The sequence below is a fragment of the Aphelocoma coerulescens genome, chromosome 4, assembly GCF_041296385.1.
Source record: "Aphelocoma coerulescens isolate FSJ_1873_10779 chromosome 4, UR_Acoe_1.0, whole genome shotgun sequence".
NCBI lineage: Eukaryota > Metazoa > Chordata > Aves > Passeriformes > Corvidae > Aphelocoma > Aphelocoma coerulescens.
Genome location: NC_091017.1, coordinates 72,513,149 through 72,527,552, shown reverse-complemented (window position 1 = coordinate 72,527,552; position 14,404 = coordinate 72,513,149). Strand labels below are relative to the sequence as shown.

Below are 14,404 nucleotides of genomic sequence, written 5' to 3'. Positions count from 1 at the left end.
TGCAAAATGAGGCTCATGGCAGCAGGGTCATGTTGTTCTACTCAAGAATTTTATGCAGATGTCAGATACCAGTTCCTATTTTAAAGTAAATATTATTGATGAAAAGAAGTCACAAAGTTGTCACCCCTACTCTGCTCAAAAGTTGATCTATTCCATTTTTTTAGGTTTATTTTTAAGGTTATTCAGAATTTATTTCTTGGAGATAAGTTCCTCAGCTACACTGCTGGCACTTCCAATTTCTAAATAATAATCACTGTGTTTATTCACCTCTCCTACATGGAATAGGTGCTTGGAACTTTGCTGCTGTGCTACTGCAAAAACTTAAGTCTTCCTGCAGAACAGTTTTATCCACAGCAGCAACTAATGCATCGTAACCCCGGACTGGCAGGGCTTTTTCACCAAGATCTGTCATTTTGGGAAACTGCTTTATCCTCTCTTTCCTTTGCGTGTGCAGCTTAGATCGCAGTGACTCTGCCCTTGCCCGTTGGTGACAAGAACCTGTTCCTTAGGAGACTGCAAATCCTCCCTGGGTTTGGAGTTTCAAAGTCCACATTTTGTCTTTTAAACAGAGTGGCGAGATCCAGAATTCATGAGAGAAGTTGAAGCTGCTACAGGACTGGATCTTGGTTCCTCTAAAAGTAATGGAAAAGGACAGAAAAAGAAAGGGAAGAAGCAAAAATATCCAAATCTGACAGACCTGAAGCAACAGGCTAACACTTCTCGTTCCCGGCTTGAGAAGAAAGTCTTCAATAAGTAAGATACATCCATTCTCTAAAGCCTGTTAAATTACTGTTTCTGTGTGATTCGACAGTACTTTCTGTTTCTACACTAACATGCACTTACTAAACAGCTTTCTTGGCTAACTGCAAGCAAGAATGTCTTCTGTATGTCTGGAGGGTAAAAAATAGCAGGTACTGATGACCGAGGTTATTTCTTTGAGAGTGATTTTCAACTAATTTGCAAAATTTCCCTATGAAAGGCTTTTTTTCATCCTGTCTCAATTTTTTTAAAACCCTTCAATTGCTGGGTTGGCTTCTCTGGATGATCATTTATTAGTCAGGCACAGCAGCTCAGGTGGATGGGGGAACCTGCCAGCCAGTCCCAAATGGGCTTTAGAACATACAGTAGCTCCATCTGTCCACTATTAACACCATTTCTGATGCCTGTTCTTGCTTAGATGTGGCTACAACACAAATTTGCTTAAGTGTGCTCTGGTCTTTATCAAATAGGAAGCAGCTGCAGCTATTTAAAGAGTTCCGTATGTCAAAAATGAAGTAGTCAAAGGAAAGTGAAGTGTAAAGTTGTCGAATCAAAAAAAGCAAAATTATTATTATTATTATTATATCGTTAATGGTGGGTTATTTCCTAAATATATTGGATAAGTTGAACAGCATCTGAGACACAATATTTGTTTAAACTCAGTTTTCCCTTCTCTGATGTAATAGTTATAAAAACAAAGCCAAATCCACAAATTCTTTTAGTTACGGAAATAGCATGTGTTCTGTGAAATTCTCATGTCACCTGGTCTTAGAAGTCAGAGACATACAGTTCTAATTATTAGAATTTCATATCATGGTTTACTGTGGTTTGTGCTAATGATTTTGAGTGTGTGTTAGTGCCAGGCATAGGGAATCAAACCTGTCATGTTTTTAATGGGTTTCATGCTTTGCAGCACTAAACAAGATGATAACCTTGGCTCTTTGTAACAACCCCAAATTACTTGAAATGTGTAGGTGATAAACCTGAGCTCTAGTCTGCCAATAAAGCTAAGTGAAATTGCACACAGATCATCAAAGTGGGATCTCATTTCATTTACAGTATCACACAATCCACTGGTGCTAATGTAAAACCTACATGACATGAAAGTGTCAAGGCCACTCTGCACTGCTAAAGGCTCACTTTTCTCCTACCAATTAGGTAATATTTGAAGTGCAAAACCATGACCACATTTTCCTTACTCTGGTAACTTTATTGGCAGAATTTTGTTAAACGTATACCTCGTCCTGGGTGTTTTTTCAGAATGTTGGTTTTCATTGCAGTTGCTGCTGAGAAAATCTTTAATCCCACCATTTAGAGCATTATTAAGAAGAAACCTGTTTTCCAATGTTTCAAAATGGCTTTGGAAATGAAGCCATTACAGAGAACAGTTACCAAACCAGAAGTCAGCTTGTTTCTTGGAGACAAGTCTGGGAGCAGAGCTGGAATAGTGTGTAGGGGCTGATCCTGAAAGAGGCTGGGGAACACTACCCAGGTGCATGACTTACCTTCATTTTCCTGCACAGCTTGCAACATCCTGAGAAGTGATAAAGGCAGACTGTGATAACATAGAGTCTTAACAGCACTGGCCTTAAAACCATCCACTTGTGTGATGGAACTTGCCAAACTTGTAGAAATCAAAGGAGACATCAGTCAGTGCCCTGCTTTCAAATGGGGCACAGTCCTTCAAACCAAGCCTGTAGCTGCTCTACCTCCCACGTCAGCAGAGCAGCCAGGTCTTTACCTGGAGATATGTTAGGAGATAACATCCTTCACAGGCAGGGTGACAGCTGAGAACACCTGCAAGCACCAGCCTCAGATAGCTGAGCTTTTGTGCCAGAGACATCTAAAGTAACCAGTGAAAATCAGAACTTCAGAATCCAGTGAGGAACAAAAATCCCAAGGCAAGGTGCTCTTGGCGCTGTGCAACAGTTGCTCTGAGTTTCTGAGGGGGCAGATGTTCACGACAGAACATTTTCCTGACTGCTTCTGCTGCCTTTCTTTTACTTTCTTACCCCTCTGGATTCATGAGCCCATTCCTCTGCTTTACCAGTTAGAGGATATAGGGGCCTGCTGTCTCTCTGCCTTTTATGACAATCTCCTACTCCTGTTTATGCTGTCTAGGCATCATTTTCCTCACCCTCAAAATCTCAGCTGTGTGATCTTCACTCAAAAATTTGTGGAGGGGAAAAAAGTGCAGGTGTCTTCACTTACCAGCTCAGAAGCATTGCAGTCCCTACCAAAAGAAATCTCTGGGCACATCTTTACCAGGGGGAAACAATGGCAGCCAGTAGAGCAGCAACAGGGAGACAGACAGGCAGGCCTTCACTGGATTTGGGAGCACCAGAAAGCTTAGCAGCTCTGCATTTCGTTCCTTCACTTCATTTTTGAATCTGAAGAACGTTCCAGAGCCTTCTTCAAGCACAGCAGGAGAGGCAGAGGGCTCAAGTGCTTGCCCATCCCGAGGCAGCAGAGATCACTTTATATATGAATGAGGTATTGGACAGACTGTCCTGCCCATGCTTATCTCTCAGCACTTCTGCAGCAGTAGCCTGTGTCTCTGTAGAGAGATACACAATAATCTCTGGTGTCTTCCTAAACTGGAGTTGTTCTTGGGCATTAAAAGCTGCTGCTCAGGAATGGGGAAGTTGCTAAATGAGTTCATGAAGTGAACAGTGAACCCTCCCCTCCTAAAAACATTCTAGATTAAGTTTGATTTCATAAGGGTTTCTAAGTGTTAATTTTTTAAGATCTTGTTAGATATTTTTAGTTATTTTTTTCCTGAGAGCACTTAGGTGCTTTTGTGAATCAAACTTGCCCTGTGTGTCTCTAAGAAATAATGCTGGGAGGGTGGAATACACAGCCATTAAACTGAAAGACTTGAATTTGTTTACTCCTGTTAATAAAATCATTGCTGAATTAAACTATTTATATTGCTGCAGCTAATTTAGTTAACAAGACAAATTTGTTCAGCCTCATCAATGCCATGCTCAGAAGCCTGGTAGTGATTAATCTAATTCCCCAACATTCATAAACATTCTCTGAGATTGAGTAGACTCAACATAGCTGTTACTGTTCTGTTTCTCTTTCAGAGGTGCCATGAAACGGGTCATGAAAGCCATGAACCGGGTGGACCAAAGGAAGCACGAGAAGTTTGCCAACCAGTTTAATTATGCTCTGAATTAAATGTTAATCACCTTTGTCCTTCTTTTATTACAAAAGTGCAACTGCAAAACCCTTAATCAAAGATATTTGTATTTACACTACAATACTTTGCTAGGCACATTGTTACAGGTGTCATTTTTAAATTGTTTCCAAATTTAACTTATTTGATAATGAATATTAATTTTGGGAAAGATGTGGTAGTATAAAATGGAATGCACTTAAAAAGTTTATAATTATTTGAAATATACATGAAATAGAGGTGTTTTATGACTTGTACATAATTGGGGTAAACTGTTCAGGTTTTGGGGCTTGATTCTTTTCCTTCCTAAGGGACTCATGTAATTTATACCTCCTTTGCCAACATATGTGTTTAATTTTCCAGTTTTCTGCCTTCAGAAAAAAAGATACCTTAAAAACAATTTGATTGCTGCCAGGAATGGCAATGCACAAAGCATTTGCTCAGCCTACTGCTGTACAAAGTGAGCCACATCAAGCAGCACGGCAGCTCCTGCAGTACCTCTACAAACATCTTGGTACACAAAAAAAAAAAATCTGAATCGACTGCTGCCTTCAGATGAGGAATGGAGTAGAGTTTGATTTCTGCAAACTGAATTCCAGGAGCTAAGTCAATCCTGGTAGCTGCGGCACAGATGGAAAAGCTGAAATGGCAAAGAGCATCCTGGCCTGCTTCTTGTCTTCCCAAGGTGGTATCCCAGTATCTGTCAGAACTACTCCTGGAAAGCACATTGTGAAAGTCTGTAGATGTACACAGAATATGCTCCAGTTTAACTGCTGTCAAAAAAGGTCCAGTATGAAGTGAAAATAAGAGGTTTAAAAAAATCATTCAAGTGACACACTGATCTAGTGGCAGTAGCCTGGCTTGGATCAGATAAAATTACATCGGGCTAAAGCCTGAGGGTGCGTCTAAGGACCCAGATACAAACGCAAACATTTGGATTCCTCTAACTCCAGAGAGTTAATGTGCAGGTGGATCCAGTGTGGGTTGTAGTTCTTGGCTGGGTACTTAAACAAATCTCCCAAACTTCTTTGCTGGCTATAGTCAAGGAGAGTGAATGAAACAATGACCAGTTGTGCTCTTGCAACATTTCATACAGCTTTATGGGTAAAGAAAACCCAGACAATCAGGAAGGTGGTGTTTAAAAATCAATTTTAAAGTGACCCACAAAAGTCTTCAATAAAATACTCATTACAAATTAGAACAGATTCTCTATAGCATGGGCTTAGTCACTCACCTGTTGGAGGTGTTTCCTCAGGGTATTAAGAATTAAAAACTTGGAAAATGGTAGCAACTGAGTGTAGCTTCTGACCACCTCAGACACAAGCTAATTTATAGTTCTGACAAATACTTTCTGACTTGCACAAGTACTGCATAGAAAGCAATTAATGCTGACTTTTGATGATTTATCTTGCAAGAGCTCTGTAATTTGGACAGGTTGATGTACTTCTGAAATACCAAAAAATAAAACAAATAAAGAGCCAGAATTTCAAGTAATATCTACTGACTGTGCTGGGAAGTAAAATCACTTCTGCTAATGTGGCAGTGAAGATTTCAGGTGAAAATGTGGATGAGGACAAACCAAGTTCATCATCAAGTCAGTTGAATCAACTGCTAAACTGATTTGATTTCGTACTAAAGACAAAGTCACACACCCACAAAAAAATAGAAAACACACAAATGCAACAACTCTACCACCTCACACATGAGAATGTGATAAATGATCATTGGGATCCCCAAACTTAACTGACACTTGGTGATTAATGTTCAAAGAGCCACATTTTTCTCTGAAGATCCAGTATACCTTCACTAAATAGAAGTCCTTTTAAGTTCAAAAATTCAAAATAGATCAGTCTACCTTTTAGATACATCACACTTTTTGTGTGTCAGTTTACTTACAGCAGTTTACAAATTTGAGCTCCCTGGGCTCACCGGTTCAAATGTTGCCCAACTGTCCCTGTGACATTTCTACTGGAACTTTTCTATTCCTGTCCTCAGGGCTTCTGGGAAAAAAAAATAAATACAAGTATCATTCACATAATCTCTGAGTGTGGTTTTGTCTTTAAACTCACTCCAGCACCTTTGCAATTGTACTTCTGCTTACAGGGGATGCTGTGTATGATTCCCAGGTGCCTGAACACCTTGGGGTGATTTGGCCCTTGGAGTGTTGTTGAGGTGAATGGTTGTTACACGGGTTGAATATTGTGTGTCTGAAGGGACTCTGAGCTGAATTGAGCTGTGCTGGTGCATCTAAATCATCCTTTTTTAACTAGGGTTGTGTCAGTGGGACAACGAGGACTGTAAGCAAAGACTTCTGCATGGTTATTGTTACCTGAGCACATGGTTGAACCTGGGGAGTAAAAGCCTGGAAGGAAAAAAGACTGCAGCATATATGGTCTGGCACTCCAGTATAAAGCATTTAGTGACATAAATGATCTTGGTATGGAGCTTGTGAGCGGGTCTTCTGAATAAAAGCCATCCTTCAGCACATCCCCTTGGAGGTTTCTGGGGCAGGATGATGGGCCCATACTCATCTTTTACACCATACCTTGTGATTTCATTTTCTCTAAGCTTACTTGAGGCTTGGCTTTATCAACCTGGCTATGGCTGAAAGTTTCTATTAGAAAACTGTAACACTAAAAAGTTCCTAGAAATCATGGTTACAATATTTGTGATTTTTTTATTGGTAAGCAAACCATGCAAATGGGATTTATAAGCAGTTCTGCATGGATGGTAGATCGTGCCACACACAGCAGTTTGCACATTGAGGAAAGGCTTCAGTTAATCAAAGTGGACATTATTGAAAAAAAGAATGAAGAAACAAAGTCTGTTTTGTGGAAAACAAAAACTAAACCTGTTCCATTTAAAGTGACTGTGGAAATGGATGGTAAGGGTGTTACTAGTTATAAGGAGCCTCTAGCCAGAAGCAAGAGGTGTTGAATCTCAGGGGCCCAGCCAGCACAAACCCGGTTCAGGTGTGTCACGGTGCACAGCAGAGGCAGGTGGCCATCTGGTGGTCTCCCACGCTCTGCAAATGCCTGCCTGCGGTGCCGCTGCGTGTGGGGCTTACCCAGTGCTGTGAAACACATTAATAATCGGAGCTGCTGTAAATGTCTCTGTAGATTATGCACCAGAAAAGGTAAAAACATCTGGATGTTACAGCAGTACTTAAGTGGTGAAAATCGGCCATTCAAAGCCAGGCCTTTTGGAATGCCTCACACCCCCCGAACTCGCTGGTTTTAAATAGGCAGTGGCAATCATGATGCACTTAGCGGCTCTCCCCCTGGAGCACGCGTTCAGGAGGTGGAATTCAGGTCCCTTCTCAGCCCCAGAGATGACAGTCCCATGGCCTGGCTCGGGATGGCCTAAGCCACTGGCAACTTAAATGCAGGAGAGCTGGTGGGAGAAAGCTCACATCACCTGTTTCCCTGTGGGAGCTGGAATTGAGCTGCCGTGGAGTTAAAACTGCGTCATGTAGGAAACTAGACAGAGAATAAAAGAGATCCTTGCAGATTACAGTTCCCAGACTGGGGACTGGCAAGGGAGGGCTAGATTTGAATCCTTATTCTCTAGACACCTACCAGGAAAAACACTGAACTTCATGGATTCAGGAGAGAGCTTCCTCATCGGTATTGTCACCAGTTAGATCAGCCCTCAGGACCCCTTGGACGCCAAAGTCTGAAAGAAGAAGTTACTCTGGTAACTTCTACAGAGCAATTTCTCCATATGTTTGTTCTAGAATGCTCTGGGACAGCCACATTTAAATATACCCAAAACAGGTAACCGCATTCTGCTCCTAGGTGAAAATAACACTTGAATTTGCATCTGCAAACACGCAAGTTCTGCCCCAAGCAGTGCCCAAGGAAAACTCGACAGTGCTGGGAGACCAGAGGGAGGTTAATCCATAGCCAGGTGAGAAAGAAAAAACGGAGGAGAGACTCGAGGTGTCAGGAGCTGAACGTGAAAACAGAGAGGACCATTACCAAAAAGAGAGGGGCAACGTCCTTCCTGACAAGGGCACCATCACACACCCCCAAACAAGAAAACAATCTTGGTAACAGGAACAGTCAGCAGTTACTTGAAGTTATCTGCCACCAAGATAAAAGCCAGGTCTGGAACCAAGTCATCAAGGGGACATCAGGGTGAGAGTCAGCTACAAAGCCAAGCACAGCACCAGCGCTCAGGTGAGGGACCCCACTGAAATGCAGTTCCCCTACAACCAGCTGGAGGGTTCAGGGGGGAGGCTGTTGGTGGATCTCTCCCAGCTTAGTTGTTTTTATGGCAGCCTGAGCCTTGGTGCTGCAGCTGTGCCACATCAGGGCAGAGCTTGGGCAGCTGCTGGGGTGTGGGATGGGGACATCAGGAGGATTACAGAGAAAGGTGGTGAGAGGCTAATGAGGGAAATTAGATCCTGCTGGTAACATTCAGAGCCCTAGATGCATCCCTCTTAGTGGATGTGGTAATGATCCTATTACAAAACCCTCTAAGAAAGAGGGTAGGAAAAGCCTCAAAGCAGCAGCCTAGTTCAGACCAGTCTGAGCCCTCCCCATCCAGCAGCACCTCCCCACCCCTTCAGCTGGGAGAGATGCTAAGGATCCCAAAACTCAGCACATCCCCTAGAAAATGCATGTGGATGAGAACTGGGGCTGCCTGGCAGCTGGACAAATTGTGACCGGTAGGATAAAGTTAGCATTCTTCCAGATGTGGGAGTTGGATGCTGCCCCTGAAGGAAAGGAAGGAGAAAGATCCGTTAATTACTCATGTTTCTGAGTTGATGCTTTCCCTCCTCTTCTTCAAAGCTGATGGAGTGGTGAAAGAAAAGGATTCATGTCCTTGCTAAGCCCTTCCTATCAGCAGGGTCTGAGCGGTGGGGGCGCAGGCTCTGCCACGCTGGGAGGAGGACACGGGGTGTTTGTGCTAGTGACAGGCAGCACCAGAGCCTGGGCAAACTCAGCTAGGCTTATGTCAGCACACTGTTTCTCCATCTCTAAATGTCTGTGACTTAAATATCATCATTTGGCTTTCTGGATAGACTTCCCCTTGTTTTTCTGCCTGTCAGTGCCCTAAGAAAAAACCCATCTCTGCTGTGCCAAGTGCTCGTATGTTTTTCCACTGTCATCAGGAATCCCCTCTGTTAAGGGGTTAAGGAAAATCTTATTAAAATTTCTTTAATGTGGTGCTAATTACTTTAGATGTAATGTGCAGCATTAGGTTTCTGGTTGCCTTGAAAGGGGTTGTTGAATAACCATTTCTGCCGACATTCCAATTTGCATAATGACAAGGTGTTGGCATTGCATCCACCATTAATTTGCTGTATTTATAATGCCATTATGGAGCCACTCTTATCCTCATGCACTGTAAAAGGTATATGGAAATATAATATATGATCCTGCTTGTTTGGAAATTGCTTTTGGATATCTTTGAATTTTTGTAATAGTATTTTTGGCAGCTGAAGGCTAACAGCACCACGAGGAGAGTCTGCCACACGATTTCACTAGGGCAGAAATTAAATGTTGCTTCCACATGTACACGAGTGTTTATTTTCCCCAGTGCTGAAGCAGAAGCAGCAGAGGTGAGTGTGATCAGGTGTGCTGCAGAGCGTGCTCAAGGCAAACACAGTATTTCACTCCAAATCACCCCTACAAGGCATAGTGCTGGTGCTTGAAGTCCCAAAGAGCATCCTTAATCACAACTCTCAAAACATTTAACAGGTCACAGAGAGTGCAGCTTGGTGCTATGAACTCTCAGTCAACACAAGGAGTTGGAGGAGACCAACCAGCAGCTCATTCAAATGCTCTCTTCCTGCTCTTCTCGTCCCCTCCTGCAGACTCTGGGGACCAAGGAACAGGAAATAAACTTGTCACCCTGCCTGTGTTACAATGAAAAGGCAGGAAAGAGTCCCTGTATGTGCAGGATAAGTTCTTGTAATGTATGTGTGTGGTTATGGAGAAAAAAAAATGGAGAAAGAAAAAGAGCAACAATTGATTTATTTGTAGTTTATAAGTTTATTTATAAGTTCAGTAGAATTATTTTCCTTCTATTGAAAAAGCATCAGTTTACCAAAGGGGATGAATATTTACTGTGTAAACCATCACTCCACATAAGTGTTTCTGTGACAGTATTTCAGTTCTTTGCTGTGGTGTCATCTCTCCTGCATTGTCTCTGTAAAATGTTTCTGGTTTGTGTCATTGCAGAGAAGAAAATTTAGAAGATGTATTCTAAACTAAAGTCTACCACGTTGGGTGGACCTGGCTAGTTTTAGCTACCTGAACATGTGTGACATCATAAGAATAAATTAGTGAATCTTATACAGATATTGCCTGACCCTGCGTGTCCAGACTTCTGTGTTCTGTGTTCCGGGTGCTTCTCTATTGATACAGGGTGCATCCATAGGATTTCCAGCATCAACAGGATTTCTCCTGAATGGGCACATAGCAGCTGTAGGTTTCCAAGGCTGTGATAACCTGCTTTAAAGCTTATTCTGTATGATGAATTCACATCTCTGCCAGACAGCATCAGGAAAGGAGAAGGAGCTCTTACTGTCAGGGTTATTTTCACTGTCACAGCCCCCCTTCTGTCCACCTGAGACGTCTGTTTAGCATGAGCATGTGGCACAGAACCTGAGTGTGTGAGCGAGAAGGAAAGAAGTAAAAAACCCCTCCAGATAGAGAAGAATGTGGCTTACAGAAACCGTTTACATAAGCCCAGTTTGGGAGACAAACTGATTAGGATCCTCTTTGTTTACTTGCCTGTCCCCTTCATCCCCAGTGTCCCTCTGTTCTCTGCCTTGGTTTACCTCCCAGAGTATGGAAAATCTTCCAATATCAGAAAAAAAAATCTTTTATTTGCCCTTAAGAAAGGCTCTAAAACAACCATATTTTCTTGTTTAACTTTGAGACAAAACCTGAAGATCAGACCTGCCTAGACGTTGTAAAATAATGTTCCTTCGAGTATTTAAATTCAGCTAATTTGAGCAGAATTATTTTATCATGCAATACAGGAGTTAATACAGGAGTTAATGGATATTTGTTAATATAGCAGACTACAAGCAGACATCATGGTGTATTTTTGGGAAATGGATTGAAGTTCATACAGACAAAGCTTTATGTTCAGCATTTCACTGGTGTAGTATCAGACTAGAAACATCTAACATGATTTTGTGTTCAGTCTGAAACAGACGGTCTGAAATACATGTCAAAAGCCTCTAAGAATTAAAAAAAGTCATTCACTTTCCCTTCATTCCCTGCTTCAGTGGAAATTCACAAGGAATTTTTGCAGGTGATAATGCAGAACTGGTTTCCAATGACTTAGTGTAACATCATTGACTGCTGAGTGTAATCAATGACACAAAATATTTCAAAATATTTTCAGTTCTCTGTCAATTGTATGGAATGTATCTATCTGTATTTATGCACTTTCTTCTGTTGTTTTGATTATAAGACCTTTTACTGAACAATTAAGACTTGTTCAGTACAAGCCGAAATACATGAAGTAAAATAGATGCAGTTTCCTTTTTTTAACCTTATTCATTTGCAGAGTGAACAACAGTAAGATGCAATTAATATCTGAATCTTTTCTTACCAATACAAGTTTGCACCCTTGGATTTAGCACTGACTTCATGGGAATTAGTCCAAAAATATGCTGATGCCGCAGATCATCTCTGTTATATGCCAAAGATACCACTTGAACACACTGAATCAGGCTTTGAATGTGCTGCTCAGTCTGTCAGAGCTGAGACTTTGTCCTCTGGCAAATGCTTTTCTCAATGTCCCCCCGGATGTGGTCCGTGTTCTGAATCCCCTAATGCTAAATTTTAGGAATGAATAATAAAGTAATTAAAAAAAAATTTGACTGACAGAATGAACCAAACAGCTCCTGCTTGTGTCATAGCCATCGTCCCCTCAGTCAGTATGTTCTACTTGCGCTGTCCCAGGGTGTCTGTGGCTCGCTGATGACTCACTGAAAACAAGCTCTGTGCAGGAGCACCAAATGTGGTGTGCAGGGCAGCAGGGACATCAGACAGGCACCACATGGAAATTGGCTTTTGGGCCTTGCTGAGGGTGGTCACAGTGGGAGCTTTGGGGACTTTCTGTGACTCTCTAGTGGGACAACCTCAAATGCTGCATCAAGACCTGTTTGACTCCTGCAGAGCCAGTATCAGCAGGCAAGAACACGGGTGATGGAGCTGGGAGGTTCAGGCAGGTGAGAGCATTTTGCTTTAGCACAGCAAGGACTGAACATTCACACCTGAGATGCTTCTCAACAGCTGCCCTGTGTCGACACCATCACACTTCTCACTCTCAAGTCTATAACCGCACACACTGATCCAACAGCACGAGTCAGCTGCAGAGTTTTGGTCCAGGGAACATTATTTGAATTGGCTCTTTGGTGTTGGTGCTCCAAATGCCCTCTGGACGCAGACAGTACCTGTAAGCAGAGTGTAAAACACGCCCTACACCACTGCAGGTGCTGCATGCTGGGGAACACACACACTAGAGCTGAGGCTCTACAGCTTTTGCTCTAGAGTTTTATGAGCTCAGACCTCTGGATGAGGCATTGGAGCAAGGGTTATCAATAACTTCCTAAACTATGCTGAGAAAGATACCTGCGGCTCTGCTTCCAGCACTGCCATAAAATGTGAGAAGCCTTGTTAAATCGCATTTAATGACTGGGAATCTCAGGCTAACTGATTCCTTCATCCAGCAGCTGTGAGTAATAATACTCACATGAACAGGTTTCACTGGCAGGATGCTAACCGGCCTGGAGCAGGGAAATCATGTACTCTGAAGCTCTGGGCAGCTTCTGTTGGAGCAAAATTATTTCCCACTGGCAGGGAACTGCTTGGAGCTCCCGGAGTGCAGACAGGGGTTGAATTATCTCTTTATTCAGCTGTGTCATGCCTCACCTGAGCTAACAGTTTGGCTGCTAGTGGCACTTACTCAAAGCTGGTGCACAGCAGCAGGGTTGTGCAGTGTGGGAGAATCTCCTGAGCATCTGTTTCCCAGTTTAGCTGGTTTTCTCCTACCAGTAAGACCTGTGCAGAGCCCAAGCATTACCACTTGCCCTGTTTTCCTCGAAAATTCACTTCAGAACACCTTTCACTGTAAAAGTTCTTACTTTCACAAACGCAAATGAGTCTGGTCAGAGACTTCTGGAGCTTGTGCACTTGTGCACGTGGAGAAGTGAGAACCTGGAGCATCTCGCATTACCTGGAGCATCCCACATCCTCCCCGCGGCTCCCGCAGGCTGCTGGACCCTGCACCCACCGCCCAGTGGAAACCACCGACCCTGCGGGGTCTGCAGCGTGGAGCCCGCTCCACTCCTCCCTTGTCTCTAATACCGGCGGTCGCGGCAGATTTTATTCCCACGGGATGGCTGAAACATTTAATTCCATTCCAGAGCGGGTGTGCGGGAGTGGGATGCGGCCGTGGAGCGCCCGGCCCTGCACAACCCCAGATCGGAGCCGGGCTGGGGGGAGCGGGAGGGAGCAGGGGAAAGGAGCTGAGCGGGGAGCGAAGCCCAGACACCCCAGCACCCCGGGGGCTCCCGGCACCCGCCCGGGCAGCGATGCGGGTCCCGAGGGGAAGGGGAGGCTCTGCTACCCAAAACTCGGAAAAGAAAAGAAAAGAAAAGAAAAGAAAAGAAAAGAAAAGAAAAGAAAAGAAAAGAAAAGAAAAGAAAAGAAAAGAAAAGAAAAGAAAAGAAAAGAAAAGAAAAGAAAAGAAAAGAAAAGAAAAGAAAAGAAAAGAAAAGAAAAGAAAAGAAAAGAAAAGAAAAGGCACAAACGCCAAAAATTAGTGGAAAATGAAAGCTCTTCCCCGACGTGAGCTTTGGGGTCACGCAGGGAGTGGAGAAACGGGGAAACAGCGTCCCTGCGACAGCGGGCTGGGAGCTGCTGGGCCAGCGGAGCCACCTCGGGGTGCTCACTGCGGTTATCGATCTTTTCTTTGAAATTAAAGGGGAAAAAAAAGCATGGATTAAAAAAGACCAACTTTGATACGAGTTTAAAAGTAATCAGCGGAACAGCGATGAAAAGATTATTTTATTTTTAAAGCTGTGGAATCTGAATGTAAGAGCCGATTTATTAAATTTACATAAATCCAAAATATCGGACTCCCCGTCAGCGGAAACATGGCAGAGATGTCGGATTCTCTCTATATATAATTTTTTTTTTTTTTTTTTGTTCTTAATATTGCACAAATCGGCAAAGCCAATTAAGAGAACGCAAACAAGGAAACTAAGAAGGGAAATACCCTCCCTCATACAAGAAGAATAAAGTTTATTTGCGTATAAGAAATAAGCTCTCAGAGTAAACGAAAAAAAAAAAAAAAAAGGATGATGAAAGACCTCCCTCGGAGCCTCTCATGAGGCAGGCGTTTTCCAGAGGAAACTTGTCTTACAAAGATTCACCCGAAAACCAGGGACTCGCCACCACGGAAAGCGCCGTTTCTTTAGAGTTTATTGAT

The 14,404-nt window shown here is 43.0% G+C and overlaps 1 protein-coding gene and 2 long non-coding RNA genes across 5 annotated transcripts in view; 2 read left to right on the top strand and 1 right to left on the bottom strand.

Annotated features, from left to right (window-relative positions):
• The window catches only part of UVSSA (UV stimulated scaffold protein A), a 48,419-nt gene extending 42,989 nt beyond the window's left edge, over nt 1–5,430 (top strand). Inside the window, exons 12-13 of the mRNA XM_069014649.1 lie at nt 570–753; nt 3,849–5,430. Coding sequence (XP_068870750.1) covers nt 570–753; nt 3,849–3,942 — 278 coding nt within the window. The 3' untranslated portion in view covers nt 3,943–5,430. The remainder of the gene's footprint in view (nt 1–569; nt 754–3,848) is intronic.
• A 425-nt stretch (nt 5,431–5,855) lies between these two features.
• On the bottom strand, nt 5,856–8,200 carry LOC138110037 (uncharacterized). 3 transcript variants are annotated; one of them, XR_011150771.1, is made up of 4 exons: nt 8,016–8,200; nt 7,519–7,615; nt 7,358–7,419; nt 5,856–5,940 (listed from the first exon to the last, which is right to left on the bottom strand). It is a non-coding gene; the product is annotated as an uncharacterized lncRNA (long non-coding RNA). The 3 variants fall into 3 exon arrangements; XR_011150770.1 differs by lacking the exon at nt 5,856–5,940 and having other exon boundaries at nt 6,052–7,419; nt 7,921–8,200; XR_011150769.1 differs by lacking the exon at nt 5,856–5,940 and having other exon boundaries at nt 6,052–7,419.
• Nucleotides 8,201–8,431: 231 nt separating this feature from the next.
• On the top strand, nt 8,432–11,762 carry LOC138109171 (uncharacterized). Its single transcript, XR_011150325.1, has 3 exons — nt 8,432–8,612; nt 9,375–9,509; nt 9,649–11,762. It is a non-coding gene; the product is annotated as an uncharacterized lncRNA (long non-coding RNA).
• The last annotated feature ends 2,642 nt before the right edge of the window (nt 11,763–14,404 follow it).